The sequence below is a fragment of the Leucoraja erinacea genome, chromosome 2 (genome assembly GCF_028641065.1).
Source record: "Leucoraja erinacea ecotype New England chromosome 2, Leri_hhj_1, whole genome shotgun sequence".
Lineage (NCBI taxonomy): Eukaryota > Metazoa > Chordata > Chondrichthyes > Rajiformes > Rajidae > Leucoraja > Leucoraja erinaceus.
The window spans coordinates 38,769,352-38,794,674 of NC_073378.1; the positions used below are offsets into that span (position 1 = coordinate 38,769,352).

The window sequence follows — 25,323 nt, forward strand, 5'->3', positions numbered from 1 at the left end:
TCAGTGGGAGTGGAAAAACAGAATCACTCAGCAGTTCGGGAGTAATGACACTTAATAAATTACTTTACATGCTAATAGGCTGCTCTTCAGTGCTGAGATGAACCAGAATCAATTTCCAGTTAAGTAACATTTCTGCTTATTTAACTAGAAAATAGATTCTGCTTTATCTCAAAGGGTTTCCTTGCAGTAAGCTCCCAGGAGCGGCAATGAGTGGAGCTGCCCCGAGAATTGCTGCAGGCTTTTCAAAAACTCAGTTAAATAGACTCGTACTCACATCTAATCCTAGTTCTGAGTTGATTAAGAGTGTTCCTGCTAAGAACTACAGGTCTCAAGGTAAGAATCTGAGTGGACATCATGACTAGGAAAGCCTCTCCGAAAGACAGTGAGAATGGCAGCACTGTGCAGTAAGCACTTTTACTTGAGTAACTCAGTGGGACATGCAGTATCTCTGGAGAGAAGGAATGGGAGCTGTTTCGTTTCGAGGCCCTTCTTCAGAGATCTTAGAAACATAGAAACTAGGTGCAGGAGGCCATTCGGCCCTTCGAGCCAGCACCGCCATTCATTGTGATCATGGCTGATCGTCCCCTATCAATAACCCGTGCCGCCTTCTCCACTAGCCCCTAGAGGATTCAAGGGATAAATTCACAACTCTCTGGGTGAAAATGTTTTTTCTCACCTCAGTCTTCAATAACCTCCCCTTTATTCTAAGACTGTGGCCCCTGGTTCTGGACTCGCCCAACATTGGGAACATTTTTCCTGCATCTAGCTTGTCCAGTCCTTTTATAAGTTTCTATAAGATCCCCCCTCATCCTTCTAAACTCCAGTGAATACAAGTCTAGTCTTTTCAATCTTTCCTTATATGACAGTCCCACCATCCCAAGGTTCAATCTTGTGAACCTACGCTGCACTGCCTCAATCACAAGGATGTCCTTCCTCAAATTAGGAGACCAAAACTGTACACAATACTCCAGATGTGGTCTCACCAGAGTCCTATACAACTGCAGAAGAACCTCTTTAGTCCGATACTGAAATTCTCTTGTTATGAAGGCCAACATTCCATTAGCTTTCTCCACTGCCTGCTGTACCTGCACGCCAACTTTCAGTGAGTGGTGTACAAGGAAACCCAGGTCTCGCTGCACCTCCCCCTTACTTAACCTAACCCCATTGATATAATAATCTGCCCCCTTGTTCTTGCCGCCAAAGTGAATAACCTCACATTTATCTATATTAAACTGCATCTGCCCATTCACTCAACCTGTCCAGGTCACCTTGCAACCTCCTAACATCTTCTTCACAGTTCACACTGCCACCCAGCTTTGTGTCATCTGCAAACTTGCTAGTGTTGCTCCTAATTCCCTCTTCCAAATCATTAATAGATATGGTAAACAGTTGCGGCCCCAACACCGAGCCTTGTGGCACGCCACTCACCACTGCCTGCCATTATGAAAAGGACCCGTTCACTCCTACTCTTTGCTTCCGGTCTGCCAACCAATTTTCAATCCATGTCAACACCTTACCCTCAATACCATGTGCTCTAATTTTAGTCACCAGTCTCCCATGCGGGACCTTATCAAAGGCTTTCTGAAAGTCTAGATACACTACATCCACTGGCACCCCTTCATCCATTTTACTTGTCTCATCCTCAAAAAATTCCAGATTAGTCAAGCATGATTTCCCTTTCATAAATCCATGTTGACTTGGACTAATCCTTTTACTGCTATCAAAATGCCCCATTATTACCTCTTTAATAATTGACCAGCATCTTTCCCACCACCGGTCAGGCTAACTGGTCTGTAATTCCCCGTTTTCTCACTGTCTCCTTTCTGGAAAAGTGGGATAACATTAGCTATCCCCCAATCCCCAGGAACTGATCCTGAATCTATTGCACATTGGAAAATGATCACCAATGCATTCACTATTTCCAGAGCCACCTCTCTGAGGACCCTGGGATGCAGACCATCAGGGGATTTATCATCCTTCAGTCCCATTAGCCTACCCAATACTATTTCTCACCTAATGAAAATTTCTTTCAGTTCCTCTACCACCTTAGATCCTATGTCCTCCAGTACATCTGGGAGATTGTTTGTGTCTTCCTTAGTGAAGACAGATCCGAAGTACCTATGCAAATCTTCTGCTATTTCCTTGTTGCACATAATAATTTCACCCGTGTCTGCCTTCAAGGGACCTACATTTGACTTTGCTACTCTTTTTCCCTTAACATATCAATTGACAGGGGAATAGATAGGCGTTTCTGCGGCCGCAAACAAGACTCCAGGATGGTATGTTGCCTCCCTGGTGCAAGGGTCAGGGATGTCACTGAACGGCTGCAGAACATTCTGGAGGGGGAGGGTGAACAGCCAGTCGTGGTGCATATTGGCACCAACGATATAGGTAAAAAAAGTGATGAGGTCCTACAAGATTTAGGGAGCTAGGAGATAAACTTAAAAGTAGGACCTCAAAGGTAATAATCTCTGGATTACTACCAGTACCACGGGCCAGTCAGAGTAGAAATAGGAGGATATTGCAGATGAATACGTGGCTCGAAAAAAGGTGCAAGGGGGAGGGATTCAAATTTTTAAGGCATTGAAACCAGTTCTGGGGGAGGTGGGACCAGTACAAACAGGACGGTCTGCACCTGGGCTGGAATGGAACCAATGTCTTTGCTAGTGCTGTCGGGGAGGATTTAAACTAATGTGGCAGGGGGTTGGGTACAAGAGCAGAGAGGCAGGGGGGGTGTAAAATGAGGGTAGAAGCAATAGGTAGCAAGGTGAAAAGTAAAAGTGGCAGGCAGACAAAACCAGGGCAAAAATCTAAAAGGGCCATTTTTCAACATAATTGTATAAGGGGTAAGAGAGTTGTAAAATCAAGCCTGAAGGCTTTGTGTCTCAATGCAAGGAGTATTCGTAATAAGGTGGATGAGTTGAATGTGCAGAGATAGCCATTAATGATTATGATATAGTTGGGATCACGGAGACATGACTCCAGGGTGACCAAGGCTGGGAGCTGAACATCCAGGGATATTCAATATTCAGGAGGAAAAGGAGGTGGGGTAGCGTTGCTGGTTAGAGAGGAGATTAACGCAATGGAAAGGAAGGACATTAGTTTGGAGGATGTGGAATCGGTATGGGTAGAGCTGCGAAACACTAAGGGGCAGAAAATGCTGGTGGGTGTTGTGTACAGGCCACCTAACAGTAGTAGTGAAGTTGGAGATGTATCAAACAGGAAATTAGAAATGCGTGCGACAAAGGCAAAACAGTTATAATGGGCGACTTCAATCTACATATAGATTGAGTGAATCAAATTGGCAGGGGTGCTGAGGAAGAGGATTTCTTGGAATGTATGCGGGATAGTTATCTAAATCAACATGTAGAGGAACCAACGAGAGAGCAGGCTATTTTAGACTGGGTATTGAGTAATGAGGAAGGGTTAGTTAGCAGTCTTGTTGTACGTGCCCCTTGGGCAAGAGTGACCATAATATGGTTGAGTTCTTCATTAGGATGGAGAGTGACATTGTTAATTCAGAAACAATGGTTCTGAACTTAAAGAAAGGTAACTTTGAGGGTATGAGACGTGAATTGGCCAAGATTGACTGACAATTAATTCTAAAAGGGTTGACGGTGGATATGCAATGGAAGACATTTAAAGACTGCATGGATGAACTACAAAAATTGTTCCTCCCAGTTTGGCGAAAGAATAAATCAGCGAAGGTAGTGCATCCGTGGATAACAAGGGAAATCAGGGATAGTATCAAAGCGAAGGATGATGCGTACAAATTAGCCAGAAAATGCAGCATACCAGAGGACTGGGAGAAATTCAGAGACCAGCAGAGGAGGACAAAGGGCTTAATTAGGAAAGGAAAAATAGATTATGAAAGAAAACTGGCAGGTAACATAAAAACTGACTGCAAACGTTTTTATAGATATGTGAAAAGACAGAGATTAGTTAAAACAAATGTAGGTCCCTAGCAGTCAGAAACAGGTGAGTTGATCATGGGGAACAAGGATATGGCGGACCAATTGAATAACTACTTTGGTTCCGTCTTCACTAAGGAAGACATAAATAATCTGTCGGAAATAGCAGGGGACCACGGGTCAAAGGAGTTGGAGGAATTGAGTGAAATCCGAGTTAGTCGGGAAGTGGTGTTGGGTAAATTGAATGGATTAAAGGCCGATAAATCCCCAAGGCCAGATAGGCTGCATCCCAGAGTACTTAAGGAAGTAGCTCCAGAAATAGTGGATGCATTAGTAATAATCTTTCAAAACTCTTTAGATTCTGGAGTAGTTCCTGAGGATTGGCGGGTAGCAAACGTAACCCCACTTTTTAAAGAAGGGAGGGAGAGAGAAAATGGGGAATTACAGACCAGTTAGTCTAACTTTCAATGACTGAAATTACAGTGGGGAAGTGGGGAAATTACAGACCAGTTAGTCTAACATCGGTAGTGGGGAAACTGCTAGAATCAGTTATTAAAGATGGGATAGCAGCACATTTGGAAAGTGGTGAAATCATTGGACAAAGTCAGCATGGATTTACGAAAGGTAAATCATTTCTGACGAATCTTATAGAATATTTCGAGGATGTAACTAGTAGCATGGATAGGGGAGAACCAGTGGATGTGGTGTATCTAGACTTCCAGAAGGCTTTCAACAAGGTCCCACATAAGAGAATAGTATACAAACTTAAAGCACACGGCATTGGGGGTTCAGTATTGATGTGGATAGAGAACTGGCTGGCAAACAGGAAGCAAAGAGTAGGAGTAAACGGGTCCTTTTCACAATGGCGGGCAGTGAGTAGTGGGGCACCGCAAGGCTCAGTGCTGGGACCCCAGATATTTACAATATATATTAATGATCTGGATGAGGGAATTGAAGGCAATATCTCCAAGTTTGCGGATGACACTAAGCTGGGGGGCAGTGTTAGCTGTGAGGAGGATGCTAGGAGATTGCAAGGTGACTTGGAATAGCTGGGTGAGTGGGCAAATGTTTGGCAGATGCAGTATAATGTGGATAAATGTGAGGTTATCCATTTTGGTGGCAAAAACAGGAAAGCAGACTATTATCTAAATGGTGGCCGATTAGGAAAAGGGGAGATGCAGCGAGACCTGGGTGTCATGGTACACCAGTCATTGAAAGTAGGCATGCAGGTGCAGCAGGCAGTGAAGAAAGCAAATGGTATGTTAGCTTTCATAGCAAAAGGATTTGAGTATAGGAGCAGGGAGGTTCTACTGCAGTTGTACAGGGTCTTGGTGAGACCACACCTGGAGTATTGCGTACAGTTTTGGTCTCCAAAGGAAGGACATTATTGCCATAGAGGGAGTGCAGAGAAGGTTCACCAGACTGATTCCTGGGATGTCAGGACTGTCTTATGAAGAAAGACTGGATAGACTTGGTTTATACTCTCTGGAATTTAGGAGATTGAGAGGGGATCTTATAAACCATATAACAATTACAGCACGGAAACAGGCCATCTCGACCCTTCTAGTCCATGCCGAACACATAATATCCCCATGTCCCATATACCTGTGCTCAGACCATAACCCTCCATTCCCTTCCCATCCATATAACTATCCAATTTATTTTTAAATGATAAAAACAAATCTGCCTCCACCACCTTCACTGGAAGCTCATTCCACACAGCTACCACAGATCTCTGAGTAAAGAAGTTCCCCTCATGTTACCCCTAAACTTCAGTCCCTTAATTCTCAAGTCGTGTCCCCTTGTTTGAATCTTCCCTACTCTCAGTGGGAAAAGCTTTTCCACGTCAACTCTGTCTATCCCTCTCATCATTTTAAAAACCTCTATCAAGTCCCCCCTTAACCTTCTGCGCTCCAAAGAATAAAGCCCTAACTTGTTCAACCTTTCTCTGTAACTTAGTTGCTGAAACCCAGGCAACATTCTAGTAAATCTCCTCTTTACTCTCTCTATTTTGTTGACATCCTTCATATAATTAGGCGACCAAAATTGTACACCATACTCCAGAATTGGCCTCACCAATGCCTTGTACAATTTTAACATTACATCCCAACTTCTATACTCATATAGAATCTTATAGAAACTTATAGGATCTTATAGAAACTTACAAAATTCTTAAGGGGTTGGACAGGCTAGATGCAGGAAGATTGTTCCCGATGTTGGGGAAGTCCAGGACAAGGGGTCACAGCTTAATGATAAGGGAGAAATCCTTTAAAACCGAGATGAGAAAAACTTTTTTTACACAGAGAGTGGTGAATCTCTGGAACTCTCTGCCACAGAGGGTAGTTGAGGCCATTTCATTGGCTATATTTAAGAGGGAGTTAGATGTGGCCCTTGTGGCTAAGGAGATCAGAGGGTATGGAGAGAAGGCAGGTACGGGATACTGAATTGGATGATCAGTCATGATCATATTGTATGGCGGTGCAGGCTCGAAGGGCCGAATGGCCTACTCCTGCACCTAATTTCTATGTTTCTATGCTTTTACTGTCCTTCTTTATATTCCTGGCCAGCTTCCCCTCGTACTTTATGTTTTCAGCCCGAGAAAGTTTCCCAATCCTCTGGTTTCCGGCTACTCTTTGTTGCGTTATAAATCTTTTCTTTTAGTTTTAGTCTATCCCTAACTTATTTTGTCAGCCACGGTTGCCTCCTACTCCCCTTAGAATATTAAATGATCCTGCGTCTCCCAGATTTTGCCCAGAAATTCCTGCCATTGTTGTTCCACCATCATTCCTGCTAGGGTCCCTTTCCAGTCTACCTTGGCCAGCTCCCCTCTCATGCCTTCATAGTCCCCTTTGTTCAACTGCATCACTGGCACTTCCGATTTAACGTTCTCCTTCTCAAATTGCAGATTAATCATATTATGATCACTACCTCCAAGCGGTTTCTTTACATCGAGTTCTCTTATCATAACTGGTTCATTGGACAACACTAAATCCAGAATTGCCTTTTCTCTGCTCGGCTCCATTACAAGCTGCTCTAAGAATCCATCTCGGAGGCATTCTACAAACTTTCTTTCTTGGGGTCCTGAACCAACCTGATTTTCTCAGTCTACCTGCATATTGAAATCCCCCATCACCACAGTGGCATTGCCTTTGTTACATGCCAGTTTTAACTCCTGCTGCAACTTTCACCCTATGTCCGGGCTATCATTTGGGGGTATGTAGATAACACCAATTAGTGTCTTCTTGCCTTTACAATTCCTCAACTTAATCCAGTGACTCCACCTCGTCAGTCCCTATGTCTTCCCTCGCAAGGGACTGAATTCCACCCCTCACCAGCAGAGCTACCCCACTCCTCTGTCCACCTGCCTATCCTTTCTATAGGATGTATAACCCTGAATATTAAGTTCTCAGGCCCAATCCTCCTGCAGCCACGTCTTGGTAATCCCCACAATGTCGTATCTACCAACCTCTAACTGAGCCTCAAGTTCATCTACTTTACCACTTATACTTCGTGCATTCATATACAATACTTTTAATTCCTTACACATCTCACCTTTCACATCGATCCCTATTACACTTGGCCATACTCTCCTATTCCTTTGTAAGCTTCCTTTCCTGTTAATTCTGGGGACATTAACCATCCCTTTACTCTCTTTCCCTTTAATTCCATACTCAACTATCCCATTTGACACCCCACCCCACTTATTCAGTTTAAAACCACCCGTGTAGCAGTGGCAAACCTGTCTGCCAGAATGCTGGTCCCCCACCTGTTAAAATGCAATCCGTCCCTTTTGTACAGATCCCCCTTACTCCAAAACAGATCCCAGTGATCTAAATTCCTGCCCCCTGCACCAGTTGGAGTATTGCGTACAGTTTTGGTCTCCAAATCTGAGGAAGGACATTATTGCCATAGAGGGAGTGCAGAGACGGTTCACCAGACTGATTCCTGGGATGTCAGGACTGTCTTATGAAGAAAGACTGGATAGACTTGGTTTATACTCTCTAGAATTCAGGAGATTGAGAGGGGATCTTATAGAAACTTACAAAATTCTTAAGGGGTTGGACAGGCTAGATGCAGGAAGATTGTTCCCGATGTTGGGGAAGTCCAGGACAAGGGGTCACAGCTTAAGGATAAGGGGGAAATCCTTTAAAACTGAGATGAGAAGAACTTTTTTCACACAGAGAGTGGTGAATCTCTGGAACTCTCTGCCACAGAGGGTAGTTGAGGCCAGTTCATTGGCTATGTTTAAGAGGGAGTTAGATGTGACCCTTGTGGCTAAGGGGATCAGGGGGTATGGAGAGAAGGCAGGTACGGGATACTGAGTTGGATGATCAGCCATGATCATATTGAATGGCGGTGCAGGCTCGAAGGGCCGAATGGCCTACTCCTGCACCTAATTTCTATGTTTCTATGTTTCCTCAGCCACACATTCAGGTCCCTGTTCCTGCTCTCACCAGCACGAGGAACTGGGAGCAAACCGGAAAGAACAACCCTGGAGGTCCTGCTTTTCAACATTTTTCCAAGCTCTCTAAAGTCACGCTGCAGAATATTAATCGACTTATTTCCGACATCGTTTGTGCCGACATGCACTACCACTTCCGGCTGTTCACCTTCGCCCTTGAGGATTTTCTGCACTCTGTCCGTGACATCCTGGATCCTGGCACCAGGAAGGCAGCACACCATCCTCGAATCCCGTCTGTTGCCGCAGAAACCCCTGTCCGTACCTCTCACAATGGAGTCTCCAACTACAATGGCGTTGCGTGACGTTGGCCTCATTGGTTTCGGCTCAACAGCCCTTTTTTCCTTCGCAAGCCAGTCCGCCGCTCAGTGTGATAACATCTTTTGTCCCGACGGCTTCTAAGTGGGTGAACCTGTTCACAAGAGGTACAACACCTGGGGACCTTTGCATTCCATGCTTCCCTCCCTTTCCCACCGTCACCCACCTTCTCTCTTCCAGTACCTTAGGTGTAACAATCTTACTGTAGGACTTGTCGAGGAACGACTCGGTTTCTCAGACGAACCTGAGGTCATCCACTTGCTTCTCCAGTTCCCCAACACAGTCCTTCAGGAGCTGTACCTGGATGCACTTCTCACATTTGTAGCAGCCAGAGGCACCAGCAGTGTCCTTGACCTCCCACATACTGCAAGCATCGCACTGAATCAGCTTGCCTGACATCTCCTTCTTTCGTCTCTCCCTCTCCAGCGTTTTGCGTAGCCTCCTCTCCTCAGCCTCCTCGCCGAAGACTCTCGAGCCAAACACTCGCACTTTTCTCACAGGGCACTTCCAAAGACTCACAAGGCTGCTCCCTAAGAGCCGTCCCTGCTTATATTGACTGATAAATTGCCTAATTTACAAACCAAATTCCTCAGTTTTAAACTGTTTTCCCCCTCTGACTCACTTCTAACTCTCCTCCTACTTGGGCTAGAGCCAATCAGTGTTTTCTCCTGCTTCTCTTTGTAGCTGTTGCTTCAAAATGCACGGGAGCTCTGAGTAGTCTGCCTGTGCTTTGCCTCTCCTTTTCAACTGTTTTCCTCCTCTAACTCTCCTTCCACTTGGGTTAGAGCTAATCAATGTTTTCTCCTGCTCCTCTTTGTTGCTGTTGCTTCAAAATCCACGGGAGCTCTGAGATCTTGACCTGAAACATCCTTTCCTTCTCTCCAGAGATGCAGCCTGTCCCGCCGAGTTACTCCAGCATTTTGTGTCTATCTTCAGTGTAAACCAGCATCTGCAGTTCCTTCCTCCACAAGCACTTTTACTTTTTGTTTGAATGTTAACGAATTGCGAACAGGTTTCCCAGCACACTGATCCCAGGGAGACGTGTTGCTCTGGTTATAAAATGATGCTTACTCAGTATCTCCAAGGGATTCCCAGAATGAGCATGAGCAGGTGATTAGGAGAAGAAACTCAGAATACTATTAAGAGTCATATATTGAAAATAAAAGTACCTACTGATACTCATCGCAACCATTCAAACAGAAAAGACCAGTTTGCATTACCAATGTGACGAGTCACAACTCAACTGCATGTCAAGTTTTCCATAATGAGAACAATGGTTTAACTTCTGGTGGGGGGGGGGGGGGGGGGGGGGGGGGGGGGGGGGGACCTGACCTGATATTCATCTCCCTATAGCTGTTCAGAGATGGAGAGCCATGCAGGACATGCAGCACATCGGCCCAGCACTGCTTCAGGCCATTAATTCCACATGAATGCATTTGAATTTCTTCCTAATCAAATACCTTCAAGGACACTTTATATGCTCTAATCTTCTCCAGTTGTGTCATCTTGTGATTCTTCCACTTCAGGTCTTCTGTAGGTATCCACCATCGGGCACTGGGCCTTTAGCTCCTGGAGTTGTCTCCCTAACCTTTTCCATCTCTCTCTCTCCTCTAAGATGCTCCATAGAATTCATCCCTTTGACGAATATTCCCCTAACACTCTTGAAGTACTCGGAAGTTTTACAATGTTAGTGGTTATTTATAAACACAAATTATTGCCAGCAGTTAGACCATCACTCAAACCAACTTCACTTCCATTGACTCCATTTACACCTCATGCTGCCTTGTCAAAGCCAGCAGCATAATCAAGGACGAGTCGCACCCCCCTTCGATCGGGCAAAATGTATAGAAATGTGAAAATGCACATCTCCAGATTCAGGGGCAGTTTCTTCTCAGCTGTTATCAGGCAACTGAACCATGCTACCAACAACTAGAGCACAGTCCTGAGCCACTATCTACCTCATTGGAGACTTTCAGACTATCTTTGATCGGACTATACTGGACTTTATCTTGCACTAAACGTTACACTGTACACTGTTTGGCTCAATTGTAATCATGTGTTGTCTTTCTGCTAACTGGTTAGCACGCAACAAAAGCTTTTCTTTGTAACTCAGTACACGTGACAATAAACTAAATTCAAACTGTACAATATGAATTAACCTAAGATTATGTGGACGAGTTATAACGCAGTATTAAACAATGTCCACAGTTTTGGAGCTGGCGTAGGTGGGATCTTGCTTACCTTAAGGTCATAAGGAGTAGTAGAATTAGGCCATTCGGCCCAACAAGTCTACTCCGCCATTCAATCATGGCTGATCCATCTCTCCGCCTTAACCCCATTCTCCTACATTCTCCCCATAACCTAAGACACCTGCACTAATCAAGAATCTATCCATCTCTGCCTTAAAAGTATCCACTGACTTGGCCTCTATAGCCGTCTGTGGCAAAGAATTCCACAGATTCACCACCCTCTAACCAAAGAAATGTCTCCTCATCCTAAAAGAAAATCCTTTAATTCTAAGGCTATGACCTCTAATCCCAGACTCTCCCACTAGTGGAAACATCGTCTCCACGCCCACTCTATCCAAGTAGGTATGTTACATAAGTTACCTTCAGCGGCACTGCAGTTCTGCCACTGGCCGTGTGCGCGACTTTGGCGCCTTTGAGAGGGGGGCGGGTTTAAAATACAGTTTTTCCTGCCTGTCGGTCGATCTTTGTCAGGCTGTTTAGCTGCTGAAGAATAATTGATCCGACTTGCGTTTTATCAAGTTTTTTAATAACATCGCTGTATAATTTAATAGTAGGAATAAAATAAAAATCGACTTCTAACGCCGTCAACGGGACGGATTTCACGTATGGGACAAAGCAAGGTAAGCCGTTTATTTTACATATAAACGTGCTTCTTAGGATTACTTTAATCCAAATTTTACGTTGCGAAAAGGTGATTTAGGCCCCATACGAACCGGCTGTATTTTTCTTGCCGTTATGGGGTTTAAATTCTCTGCAAATGCAACGTTCCAATCGATCGCGTTCCACAAAATCCCACTCGCAAGATGATTTAAATGGCCATTAATTTACAGGAATTAAACACTAAATTCCTTCCATTTAGCCTATAAATTCATGACAATGAGATTTAAAAATCATGTTATATTGTGAACTCTTGTGTAAATGTTATTTGGACACTTAGGCTATTTAAAAATGTTATTTTTTTCTTGAGAAATGGATAGATGTTTCGATCTAGTAATTGAATTTTGTAATTAGCTACAATTAGGTAACTAACTATTTATATGCTTTATTTTCAGGTCATGCAAGTAAGATTGTTTCATATTTGTTTCAGAATGCTTCAATCTATAATAACTGAACATTTATTTCAGTTCTCTTAATTTTTTAGAAAGTTATGGGCTTTTGATCTTACTTAGATGACTTGAAATTAAAGCATATAATTAGTTAGTTACCTAATTGTAGCTAATTACAAAATTCAATTACTAGATCTAAGCATGCCGGTTCGTATGGGGACTAAATCACCGTTTCGCAACTTAAAATGTGAACTAAAGGTATCTTAAGGAGCACTTTTATACATAAAAATAAACGGCTTTCTTTTACCTGTCACCTACATGAAATTCGTCCCCGTTGTCGGTGTTGACGGCTTTAGAAGCTGATTTTAAAATGACTCCAGTGCTGAACTAGTCGGACGATTTAAAAAAAATAAAAATACACAGAACGTCCGTCGGAACGATTCTTCAGCAAAAGCTTGCACTCCAACCAAATATAATCCAGGACGAGGTAGGAAAAAAAATGCGTTTTAACCCCGCCCCCCTCTCAAAGGCGCCAAAATCGCGCACACGGCCAGTGGCAGAATTGCAGCGCCGCTGAAGGTAAGTATTGTAACATACCTGCAATATTCCAAATGTGGCCTTACCTGCTCCCTGTGGAGCCTCAACATTACATTCCTTGTTCTGGATCATATCCAGGGATCCCACCAACAGCCAGCTACACCAGATCCAAAACAAGGAGAGGGGGCCAGCAGTGTTTAGTTGGGATGTATTTTTCACAACTTGAAACAGTTTTCAGGCACAGTGCAAAGCTACAATGAAACCACGCATGCAGACATAAACTCGTGCATCATGTTAGAATTGGATAAAAGACGACGGTTATGTTTTTTTCTTAACACAAAATTTCATTTTAACATTTATTGTGGCTACGGTTGAACAACAGATCAAACTGAAAACTAAGCAATACGTAAAAATGGCTTTCCCGTGCCTTTGTCCTCACCATAAGAAATAAATGCAGTCATAATTTTAGTTTACTTTAGACCACAGAGACTAACGTCACTGTAACCATCAGTCTGAAATGTTAAAAAAAAGTTGGGAATGAAGACAACCCCACACCCACTCAAACAAAATAGTAAAGAAATTACAATCCAGAAGCAGCAATAAGGCATGTACTGCACAGTTTAATTTACAAATGTTTCCAAAATACGGTACATACTATTCTTTAATTTGTTTTTACACCAATAGCATTTGCAGCTATTTTTTTGCATTGAAGAGCGCTGCATACATAGAAAATTACAATTGTAACCCTCGTGGGAAGAAGGGGGAACATCAACTAACGGTTTAGAGCAAGTTTCATCCAACAGCCTTCATTACTCACTTGTTATCTTATGGTAAAGGAACTTTTCTAAAGGTTGTATCAAGACTGGGCCTTCTCTACAGAGAGGTAAAATGACAAAAACAAAAAAACCCAACAGTAAGATATGTCTGCCTCGGATTTTACCAATAGTGCACAGATCCTCTTGAATTGCTCTCAGATTAATATATTAGTTTATTTTATTTAGAAAAAAAAAAGAAACGTGTTTAAGCCTGAACTAATCAAAGGAGAGAAAAATAGGCTTTGGTTGCTTGCACTAAATCACCCACCAGTATCAACTGCTAACTTCAATGACATCAAATGTGCAGCGGTGAATAAAGCTGGCACACAAACCTCTCATAAACATTTAGATCTAGCAACCAAAGATACATTTCTCCATGGAAATGTTTTGCAGCCTGGAGATGTCAATAATTCTCATTAAGAGGCCTACCATTCTTTAAAAGGCAAATATGAGGAAAAAGCAGAAAGAAAAGGGTGTGTCAATGGGAACGAAATGAACATGCCTTCGGCAGGGAGGAAACCCTCTCGTTTTTTAATCTAAAAGAAAGCACAAGTGTAGCTGCCAGCTTTCTGCAGTGGAAAGTTCTTCACTGATCCTTTTGATCCTCTTGCTGAATTCAAAACAACCCACCTTCCCAAATCAAACACGCGTCCATCTCATCGTGCGTGTTCAAGGAGGGCAAAGTGGAAGGAGGATGCTGGCTAACCTCTCGTCCTCTTCCTTCAGGTGGAAATGCTTGTTTTTTTTGCCAACAGTATACCGAGCTAAAAACACTGTGCCCATACAAGTCTGGATGATGCCAAACAACCTTGTACAATTAACTTATCTGAAGTCATTCGTTTTCACCATCTAAAATTAACCTCACCCTAGCAAAATAAATCGTGAAAAACCCTTCCCCACTGCCCCGTTGAGATGGTTGGAAAGTACACATGTACAGGCAAAATAAAGAGCAGGGTTCTTTGGTGCAGTAGGCCCATTATCGTTTTTATTTTATTTTTTATTTAAATGAAGGATAATATGTACCAATGATAATTCTGCTGCTACCCCTAGACAGCAGCTCTCTGCCTTGCCAACACAATCAAATGTGGCTCTATAAAACAGGTGCCAATATACAACCAATAGATTTTCGGGGCTGACACTGTTTGAATCTCTTGAGCAATGCATGCAACTCTGTGTTGCAATTGAATCCGATTGCAGGTAAAAGGCAAAGACTGGTTGTCATAGGACAACTGCCTGTTGTCGGGACTGGCAGATGATTTAGTTGGTCTTCCTGTTGGGTCGCTTGCCTTTCTTCAGTGCCAGTTTGTTCTTCACATACCCACGCTTTCTTTTAGAAGTCTAGGGCATAAAGATGAACAGCATTATTAATTGTGTTGCTTTAATGCCCATATATACAGCGTCGCACATTCATTAGAAAATAAAGGCCTTCTTCCAGTCTTGCCACAATTCGTTCTTTGTCAGGGACTGGGGGAAGAGCGATGGAAGGAAAAGGCAGAAGGTTGGCAGAAACGCTTGGTATTTTCTCCCATGAACGTTCAAATAAATATACGAATAATATTCTGTTGAAACATGTCTTGAAAAATCAAAAATAAATAACTGTAGGTGCTTAATTGATATGCATTAAAAATCTGGTTTTAAACATGCCCAGGAGTTTCCACAATACCAGATTTATCAAACTCGTTAGTTTTTCCCAGTATCATGTACTAGCGAACTATCACAATCACAAGTTGAATGGTGTGAGATAAGGTAACCGTTTACTGGCATAAAATGTCAATGACAGTTTCATTGATGAGAGAGGAACAGAATCCCCCCCTCCCCCAGGGCAAATTACTTCTCCCCGCACAAAACCCTCACCCACTGGGGACACACATGGCACTTGCCCCAGGATAGAGAAGTAATGGGAAGAAATTATATCAATATTCTCTTCACAAGCCAGACTGCATTCAGCAACACACTGGATTTCAGGAACATTTTGGCAACTGAAGCAAGCCTTTATTATGTACAAATTTCAGTTTTTAAAAGCCTACCCCACCTTTTTTGATAAATACTTCTGTTTGGGTATTATGTTAGTTACTCTTGGTTTATGGTCAAGTTTCTCTCTGTTGTCCAGCTTCTTGACTTTGTAAATTCTCACTAGCCAGTGCTCCGAAGTGAAGGCTTCTTCCAGATGCTTGAATTTGATGTCTTTGTTACCAATTTCGGCATTTCGAGTGCGGTCGAACCCTGGAGGTGTTCTGAAATCCAGCTGTAAACCAAAACACGTCTGTAACATTTGCCATATCTCCAAACCAATTCGTAAGCACTGAGAGCGAGGAGGGACCCTGCGAGGGAGGAGGGACCACACGAGGGAGGTGGAGCGTCGAGCGCTTAGGGGGACACGGGCTGCCGGGAACTACCCAGTGGGGGCCGCCGAGAACCAAGGTGCGCCTGGCATGGGGCCGCCTGCTGCCTCTGTTTAAACTCATAGTCAACTTCTCAAAAAAGGTACTAGGGAACTGTTCGAGTGAAACGATAATCAAAATACCAGCTGCGTTGTAAGTAATGGCATTCATAATCCCCATTCACCTGCATCTCTCCAAATCTGTAGTAGGACATCTTGTACATTAGGCAGTTCAACAGTGTTGGCGAGCCAGCTTTATCGACACGGAACTCACCCTGGGGTGTGAAGTAGTCACTTTCCTAAGGTTAAACATCACAGTTTATTAGCAATGCCGCAAAAAGCCTTCAATTATACAAGTTCTTTAACTAAAAGGCATCACTGTACCCGGATATCTTTTGGATGTTCTCCTTCCGCTATCCTGACCATCCAAAGAAACTTGTTGATGTCATCGCCAGAATAGCCGATCACTCCGCCGAATATAATGAGAACATAGTCCACATCCAGACTCCGCATTATCTGATAGGCAGCACTCTCATTGGAGGACATGGCTTTTCCAACCTGAACAGAAAGCACGCTCAATGTTAGACTCCCTTTGTGAAAATGACTGAACACAGCACGGCAAATGAATGAACACTTCTTTTAAACCCACTGGTTCACACTTCCCACACTCCTTTTAAATCCACCAGGGCCCCAATTGCCACTCTTCCTTTAAACTCACTGGTTCCTCATTCACTACATCCAAGCATAGACAATAAGAAGGGGGAAACTGGATTCTACCAAATTCTACGAAAGGCAGATTACTTTTTTTTTTTTAAAGTTGATGTTAGTAAATGGGGAGGATTTAGGGCTCCTCATTTAGGGCTTGGCAAGCACTCATCAATGGAAATAACATGTTTTTGCAATGGAGTTGAAATACAACAGGTAGAATGTCTTGATGCAATAAAGGGTTTTGACAAATCCTTCACCTGTAACATCATGTACAGTTTTAGTTTAGTTTAGAGATACAGTGCAGAAACAGGCCCTTCGGCCCACTGAGTCCACGCCGACCAGCAACCCCCACACATTAACACTATCCTACACACACTAGGAACAATTTACAAATTTACCAAAGCTAATTAACCTACAACCCTGTACATTTTTGGAGTATGGGAAGAGACAGGAGATCCCGGCAAAAACCCACGCAGGTCACGGTGACAAGTACAAACTGCGTAAGATCATTCAAGATTGAACCCGGGCCACTGCCGCTGTAAGGCAGCAGCTCTACTGCTGCGCCACTGTGCCGCCCAGGTCTGGTCTCTTTACTAAGGAGGGGAATAGTCACTGTGTGGCGTAACAAATATTTGTAAACCTGATTCTTGGAAAGAATTGACCAAGTTATGAGGAAAAATTATGTACAATTGATACATATTCTTTGCTGTTTAGGAGAATGAGGGGTCATCATGTTGCAATGAATGCTAGGCATGCTCTTACTGAATGGTGGAGTAGATTTTAAACCTATTTTCATATGCCATTGTTCTTAATTCCATGTCATATGTAAAACTAAAGCTCATTATAGAAAGAACTAACTTCCAAATAAATAGGTGCCGTATCTGAAGGTTAAAAACATCATGGCAGATACAGCAAAGAATATGTATCAATTGTACATCACCTTTCCTCATGTCAGCCAATTCAAAAAAGGGTGGGGATAACCTGGCACCTAACAGCTAGTCTGCCTAAAAAGGTGAGCAATTTTTCGAGTCAGTAAGCCAGGACTGTAAGGACACTTCTTCCTTCAGGCAAGAAGAGGTACAGAAGCTTGAAAGCACGCACCACCAGACTCAGGGACAAATTTATCAGGTTTCTGAACAGTCATACCATAGGCTTGGATACTGTCTGATTCACCTCTACCCATTGCACAGTTACCCATTTCAATGGATATTAACAAAATGGACTTTGGGATAAAGTACATATTTATCAATATTACAAATGGCGTGAAGCTTGGAACTGTAGTAAGTGGTGGGCAGCAACCACTTCAGCAGGAGGTAAACCGGTAGACTTGGCAGGTGACAGACATTCACTAAAGGGATGTGTGAAATGATTTACTTTAGTAGGATGAATATGGAGAGTCAATTTTATTTAAATTGGTTTAATTATTTAAAACTATAAATGTTAAAGCCAATTCAATAATATGGATCTATTGATGGATGTGCGCCAATCTGTGTTGTTAAAAAGTCACTGTATATCCGGTTTATTGTTGCACTATAACAACAGTCATGTGCTACTGACAATTATATTTTGCACTTTGTATCTTCTCCTTTGCTCTCTCTATTGAGCTTGACTTGGCTGTATTTATGTACAGTATTATTTGATCTGATTGGATAGCGTGCTGTATGTTCCACTGAAAATCTTCCACTGTACCTCGGTACACGTGACAATAATAAACCTAAACCAGTACAAGAGATTAAATAGAGATGATTCAAGAGTTATAGGACTTGCAATAATTCTTGAATTAAATGACTAGGCAAAAGTTGGATTGTTCTCCTCGGAACTGAGCAAGTGGAAACTGTACCCACAATCACAATGAATGAAAACGATGCATATTTCTATAATTAGCAATGCTGATTATTAGAACGGAGCATAAAAAGATGGGCCAAGCAAAATCAATAACATCATTCAAAAAGCAAGCTCATGTAAAGGATACTTTTAACAAGGCCACGCAGAAAGAAAGAAACTAATTGGATAACTATATTGAAGAACAATGCTTCTTGAGATACTTCTTGCATGTGTGAGAGTACCTGCCTCTACCCCCATCACTCTCTCACCAGAGCATGCTAGATTTCGACCACTGTCTAAAAACCCCACCCAAAAACAACTAAATAGCATGATAGGGCTTCATACAAAGAAAGCCTTGCTGACCATCCATGCCCTGACAACATGTAGTAATACAAAAATTGGTTAATACACAAGAGTAAACAAAATGCTGGAGTAACTCAGCCGGTTAGGCAGCATCTCTGGAGAACATGGACAGTTGACGTTTCTGGTCGAGACTCTTCTTCAGACTTCAGATTGAAGAAGGGTCTCAACACCTTGTCACCTATCCACGTTTTCCAGAGATGCTGCCTGACCTGCTGAATTATCCCTGCACATTGTGCCCATTTATGTCCTGGCGACGGGAGACACAGTAAGCTAAATATCTCCTAATGTGCTGATGCAGTCCATGATTCTATGAACATGCATTTAATGCACCTTTTGTGACAAAGACATTGCAAAATATTTAATGACCAATCAATTTATTTTTAAGCCATGGCTATTATTGAGAGATGGTGGGGACTTGGGTCAAACAAAAATGTCACTCCCGCAAGTAAACGTCCCTAAAGATTCACTTTCTCTTAATATTAACTCCCTGGACCAGCCTGTAGCTCATTGGACTACTTACCAGTGCAATATGGCTGTTGTTCCACGTGTTATTATCTACTAGCGTTGTCCGATTGGCCATTCCTGCAATCTGATACCCGTAATCCCACCAAGACATCACTCGAACATGGTCATCTGTATTTTGTCGCAACCAATAATATGCCTCACGGAAGTCATCGAGGATGTTGCGTGTTCTTTTTTCAAAATAAATGTTAAAATGATTATACCAATATGCATTTCAAATTAGATATATAGAGAACTTCAAAATATTCAAAAATTCAATACGTATACAGCTCTCTATCAACAATTTACTACATTTATTTTATTTTAAGTCCTTGGTATATGTGACAATAAACTAAACTAAAGCTGGGACTTTTTCCCCTTGCAGCAAAGGAGGTTAATGTTCAAAAGGCATAGGAGCAGATTAGGCCATTTGGCCAATCAACTCTATTCCACCATTCAATCACGGCTGATCTACCTTTCCCTCTCAATCCCATTCTCCTGCCTTCTCCCTGTAATCTTCGATACCCTTACTAATCAAGAATTATTATGACAGTATGCTTTATAAGATTATAAGGAGTATAGATGGGGTAGAAGATCAGACTTTTTCCCAGGAATGGAAGTTCATAAATTGTAGGAGCAGAATTAGGCCATTCGGCCCATCAAGTCTACTCCATCATTCAATCATGGCTGATCTATCTTTCCCTCTCAACCCCTTTCTCCTGCCTTTTCCCCATAACCCCCGACACCCTTACTAATCAAGAATCTGCCATTTTGCTCTTTAAAAATCCCCATTGAATTGGCCTCCACAGCTGCCTATGGCAATGAATTCCAGATTCACCACCTTCTGACTATTCTGAGGCTATGTCCTCTAGTCCTAGAATCTCCCTCTAGTGGAAACATCCTCTTCACATCCACGCTACCCAGTTCACTATTCAAAATTTAAGACAAAAACTAAAGTACAGATTTAAAGTGAGAGAGTAAAGATGTTTAGAAATCTGAGCTGCAGGTTTTCCCACACAGAGGATGGTGGGTGTACAGAACAACCTGCTAGAGGAGCTTGCACAGTCAGGTAAAATAACAAGGTTTAAAATAAATTTGGACATTTACATTGTTAAGAATGAATGCGATTAATCTGGAAAGACTACAGTGAAGATTTACAAAGATGGTGCTAAGACTTGAGAGCCTGAACTATAGGGGGAGATTGTGTAAGATAGCATTTTATTCCTTGGAGCGTAGGAGGATAAGGTGTGATCTTATGGAGGCGTATAAAATCACAAGGGGAATTGAACGGGTGAATTCACAGAATATTCCAACCAGGGTAGGGGAAATCAAGGGCATAGGTTTATGATGAGAGGGGAAAAATATAATAAAAACCTGCAGGACAACTTTTTTATTCATGGGTAGTGGGTATGTGAAACGAACTGCCATGAGGGAGTTAAGATAGATACATAGCAACATTTAAGACACTCGGACAGGTACATGGATAGCAAAGGGTTAAAGGGATATGGACTAAATGCAGGCAAAGAGGACTAGCTTATATGGGGTATCGTGTTTGACATGGACAAATTGGGCCAAAGGGCCTGTTTCCGTGCTGTATGACTATGAAAGATTAAAAGGATAGAGCCTAAACACAGGTAAATAGAATTACCCCGGTAGCTCAAATAGGTGTTTTGATTGGCATGGATGTATTGGGTCAAAGGGATTCTTTCTGTGCTATATAACCCCATGAATCTACAACGCCATGAGATACTTAAATTATTACATCCTGGGTGACTCCTTACCCTAGGGATACAATGGATTTGTATTACCTTTTGGCATATATCTGCTCCAAAAGTTGCGAGACAATAAAATGTTCAGAAGAAAGAACAAGACCATACATAAAGTTGTATCCCAAGGGTAAAGAATGCCTCACCACTAACTCCATAAAATATTCTTAATTACCATACAACTACAAAGTTTTAACAATTTATGTCTCCATTTTACTTTTTGTAATACCAGAAATCCCCAAGGGTAGTAATGATTTGAAACAATACCTTGCCTATAAAAATGCTATATTTTTTCAATGCTTCTAATGAAATAATAGAAACATAGAAATTAGGTGCAGGAGTAGGCCATTCGGCCCTTCGAGCCTGCACCGCCATTCAATATGATCATGGCTGATCATCCAACTCAGTATCCCGTACCTGCCTTCTCTCCATACCCCCTGATCCCCTTAGCCACAAGGGCCACATCTAACTCCCTCTTAAATATAGCCAATGAAGTGGCCTCAACTACCCTCTGTGGCAGAGAGTTCCAGAGATTCACCACTCTCTGCGTGAAAAAAGTTCTTCTCATCTCGGTTTTAAAGGATTTCCCCTTTATCCTTAAGCTGTGACCCCTTGTCCTGGACTTCCCTAACATCGGGAACAATCTTCCTGCATCTAGCTTGTCCAACCCCTTAAGAATTTTGTAAGTTTCTATAAGATCCCCTCTCAATCTTCTAAATTCTAGAGAGTATAAACCAAGTCTATCCAGTCTTTCTTCATAAGACAGTCCTGACATCCCAGGAATCAGTCTGGTGAACCGTCTCTGCACTCCCTCTATGGCAATAATGTCCTTCCTCAGATTTGGAGACCAAAACTGTACGCAATACTCCAGGTGTGGTCTCACCAAGACCCTGTACAACTGCAGTAGAACTTCTCTGCTCCTATACTCAAATCCTTTTGCAATGAAAGCTAACATACCATTCGCTTTCTTTACTGCCTGCTGCACCTGCATGCCTACCTTCAATGACTGGTGTACCATGACACCCAGGTCTCGCTGCATCTCCCCCTTTCCCAATCGGCCACCATTTAGATAATAATGATCGCAACCCTAGCCAAAATGTCATCCAGAAAATAAAAATCAATTAACAAAATATAAAAATAATTGAAATAAACTAATTTCCTACCCATCGTGATTGTATGATGCCAGGACAACGCTGGGGCTTGAGTATGCATTGCTTGTAACCCAGGTACAGTGTACAGCAAACATCATTAATAACATCAGCATCAGCATGGTAACAATACTCTTGATATTTGGACCGAGTCCCTCTTCAGTCTTCTCCTGTTCAGACACATGCTTTCTCACCTTGCCCGCCTATGAGAATGATTGACAGACTGTCAGAATTTTTTTTTCTTCCAAAAATATCACATTGAACGTTAAGACAAAGCGATGGCAGTTATATCACACAGCACATTTTCCACTTCTTACAAGATGGCAAAAGTGAATTATTTTGCAGGCAAGGAAAACAATGTTTTAAGTAAAATGTATTAGAATAATTTATACAGCAAATGCTGTCCTGACCATCCAATTTAAATAATAAAAGGGAGTGCTCAGAACAAATAGACTTGCAACAGTACTTGGGAGAGATTTTTCTGGAAGAATACAAAGCATATGCTGCATTGAGATCGTCAACTTGAATCTGTAACGCTAGCTGTGAATTGTTCAGAGGTTTTAACAAATCAGTGCATATCAAGCAGAGCAAGATAAAGCTTGGCAAGTGTGATCTGCAGTTGATGCTGAGGTGCAGCTGGCTTGAAACCACATTTGCACTTAAATATCGAATCCATTTGCTATGGATGGATAATGAAAAATATACCGTGCAGAACTGAGTCCTTTGCATGATCTTTGCAAACAATAAGCAACTTGAACGTTCAAAAGTATTTGAAATGTCTTCTGACTGACTTGCTCAAAGCTATCAAACTATTTCTTAAATGGTAAAGTTTGAGGGGAACAGACAAGGAGAGAAACTTTAATGTGTGACAATTAAAAATGGGTACCATTAGATGAGATAAAAATAGGACCCCAGCAGCCTTTCTAGATGTTCGGATGCACCTCCTTTAACTTCATGTATTGCATAATAGTTCATGTCTCCTTACCTCACAGCCTTTTGGTCTTCTTTTCATCTCCGACCACCCATATACCAATTAAACCCTCCTTCAACTATCACTTGCCTGGATTAGTCTTGCCCCTCCCATCTCTCTTCCAGCTACAGTCAGTCTGATAAAGTGCCCCAACCCAAAACATCCACCTATCCCTGCCCCCCCCCCCCCCCCCCCCCCAGAGATGATGACTGACCAACTGGGTTACTACAGCTCATTATCTTTCCTTTCATAAAAAAGTAGAATGGTTGAAAATTGTATTTGACATTATGAGAAGAATTACAGATTCAACACCTTGACTGAGTCATTGTTGGAACATTGTACACAATTTTGAGTGTTTTATTAGAAGAAGAGTATGGACACAGTGGCATAAGCGCATGTAGATTCATTAGGACATCGACGCTTCTGAACAAGGACTTGATTCATTTTGGGCCTCCTTTCACAAGACTATTAAAGAATGACTTCATGAAGGTCTATGTAATGTAACGAGGGAAAATAGTGATATGTGATCTCTGTAGGTTAGCAACAGCCGAACAAATATGAACCTATATATATCACTCACAAAAGTAAGAGAAACGGTCCTTTACATAAATCGTGGCTAACTTGTGGAATTCTCCATTGCAAGCCATTGTCCATAAATTATTCTAAGAGGGAAGAGATGATGAACCATGTGTTAAGTGCCCCATCTTGTCAGCTCTGCACCCAACCAATATTCCTGATAAAGCACACATCCCCAAACTTTGATTCTGCATAAAATGGTTCATCTTTAAATAAAATTCAAACAGAAGACATGTACATCAAAAAATGGCAAACCTCCGGGAAGTGTAATGAACACGAGGTTACTCTATTATTTGTGCTTCTTTCTCTTGACATCAAAAAAATAAACGTGCCTCTTTTAAACCCAACACCAATGCACTTCTGGAATTATAAAAAGACCACAGATGTTGGCATATCCACAGCTGCCTCGCTGGCAGCAAAGAGAGTTTTAGAAGTTTGACAGCAGGAACTTGGCAGAAACTTGCATCTAGTGGTATCATGGAAACATATTCATCTGTGTCCCTTTTCCTTACCTTGTCATAGAGATTGCCAGAATTCCTCTTATCATCTTCATCGCTGCTGTCTTCAACAGGTGGATTTTCCCTCTGTGTGTCGTCACCCAGGTAGTGTTCAAAAACGTTGGAGAAAGCAATGGCAGATAGCATGCAGACAACTGGTGTGAGAGTAAGCATCAGGCGTACCATGACTCCAGCAAAATAAACAGCACTGATTGCATAAAGGGCAACTGTGGAGAGATTAGATTCCAGTGTCAGCTAATGCTTCTCACTTTCACAACGGTTTATCAAAAATTGCAGCAGGATCTTGATCTGTTGGGCAGATGGGCTAAAGAATGGTTAATGGAGTTCAATACAGATGAGTGAGAGATGTTGCATTTTGGGAAGTCAAACCAGGGCAGGGCCTTCACAGTGATTGCCAGGGCTCTGGTAAGTGTTGTAGAGCAGAGTGATCTAGGAGTGCAGATCCATAGTTTCTTGAAAGTGGCATAATGGACAGATAGGATGGTCACTAATGCCCCTGTCCCACTTAGGAAACTTGAACAGAAACCTCTGGAGACTTTGCGCCCCACCCAAGGTTTCCATGCGGTTCCCGGAGGTTTTTGTAAGTCTCCCTACCTGCTTCCACTACCGGCAACCTCTGGCAACCACCTGCAACCTCCGGGAACCGAACGGAAACCTTGAGTGGGGCACAAAATCTCGAGAGGTTTCCGTTCAGCTTTCCTAGGTGGGACAGGGGCATTAGGCTTTTGGCACATTGGCCTTCATCAGTCAGAGTAATGAGTAAACATTACGATGGAACTTTATTTATCCCAGGAGGGAAATTGATCTGCCAACAGTCATAAAAACACAAAATACATGAAATTAAAGTAACGAGTGGAAGGGATTGGGGATTTGCAAAGATTGGGGAGGGGGCGGGGGTTCAGTCTCAGTCTACCCCACAACAGAGGGGAGAGGAGTTGTACAGTTTGATAGCCACAGGGAAGAAGGATCTCCTGTGGCATTCTGTCCTGCATCTTGGTGGAACCAAGTTGGGAGGTTATGTTAGAGTTGTACAAAACATTGGTGAGGCTATATTTTTAGTATTGTGTTCAGTTTTGATTACCCTGTTACAGGACAAATGTTGCTAAGCTGGAAAGGATGCAGAGAAGACTTACGAGGATGTTGCCTGGAATCAAAGGGCTGAGCTATAGGAAGATGTTAAGCAGGCTAGGCCTTTATTCCTTGGAGCGCAGGAGGGTAAGTGGTGATCTTATAG

At 42.4% G+C, this 25,323-nt stretch overlaps 1 protein-coding gene across 1 annotated transcript in view; it reads right to left on the bottom strand.

Moving 5' to 3' along the window:
- Window positions 1–13,120: 13,120 nt before the first annotated feature.
- stt3b (STT3 oligosaccharyltransferase complex catalytic subunit B) overlaps window positions 13,121–25,323 on the bottom strand; it is a 92,623-nt gene continuing 80,420 nt past the window's right edge. The window contains exons 10-16 of the mRNA XM_055655138.1: window positions 24,084–24,295; window positions 22,041–22,228; window positions 19,131–19,302; window positions 16,100–16,273; window positions 15,901–16,014; window positions 15,368–15,580; window positions 13,121–14,673 (exon numbers count right to left, since the gene is read on the bottom strand). Of these exons, the coding sequence (XP_055511113.1) occupies window positions 14,593–14,673; window positions 15,368–15,580; window positions 15,901–16,014; window positions 16,100–16,273; window positions 19,131–19,302; window positions 22,041–22,228; window positions 24,084–24,295 (1,154 nt within the window). The 3' untranslated portion in view covers window positions 13,121–14,592. The remainder of the gene's footprint in view (window positions 14,674–15,367; window positions 15,581–15,900; window positions 16,015–16,099; window positions 16,274–19,130; window positions 19,303–22,040; window positions 22,229–24,083; window positions 24,296–25,323) is intronic.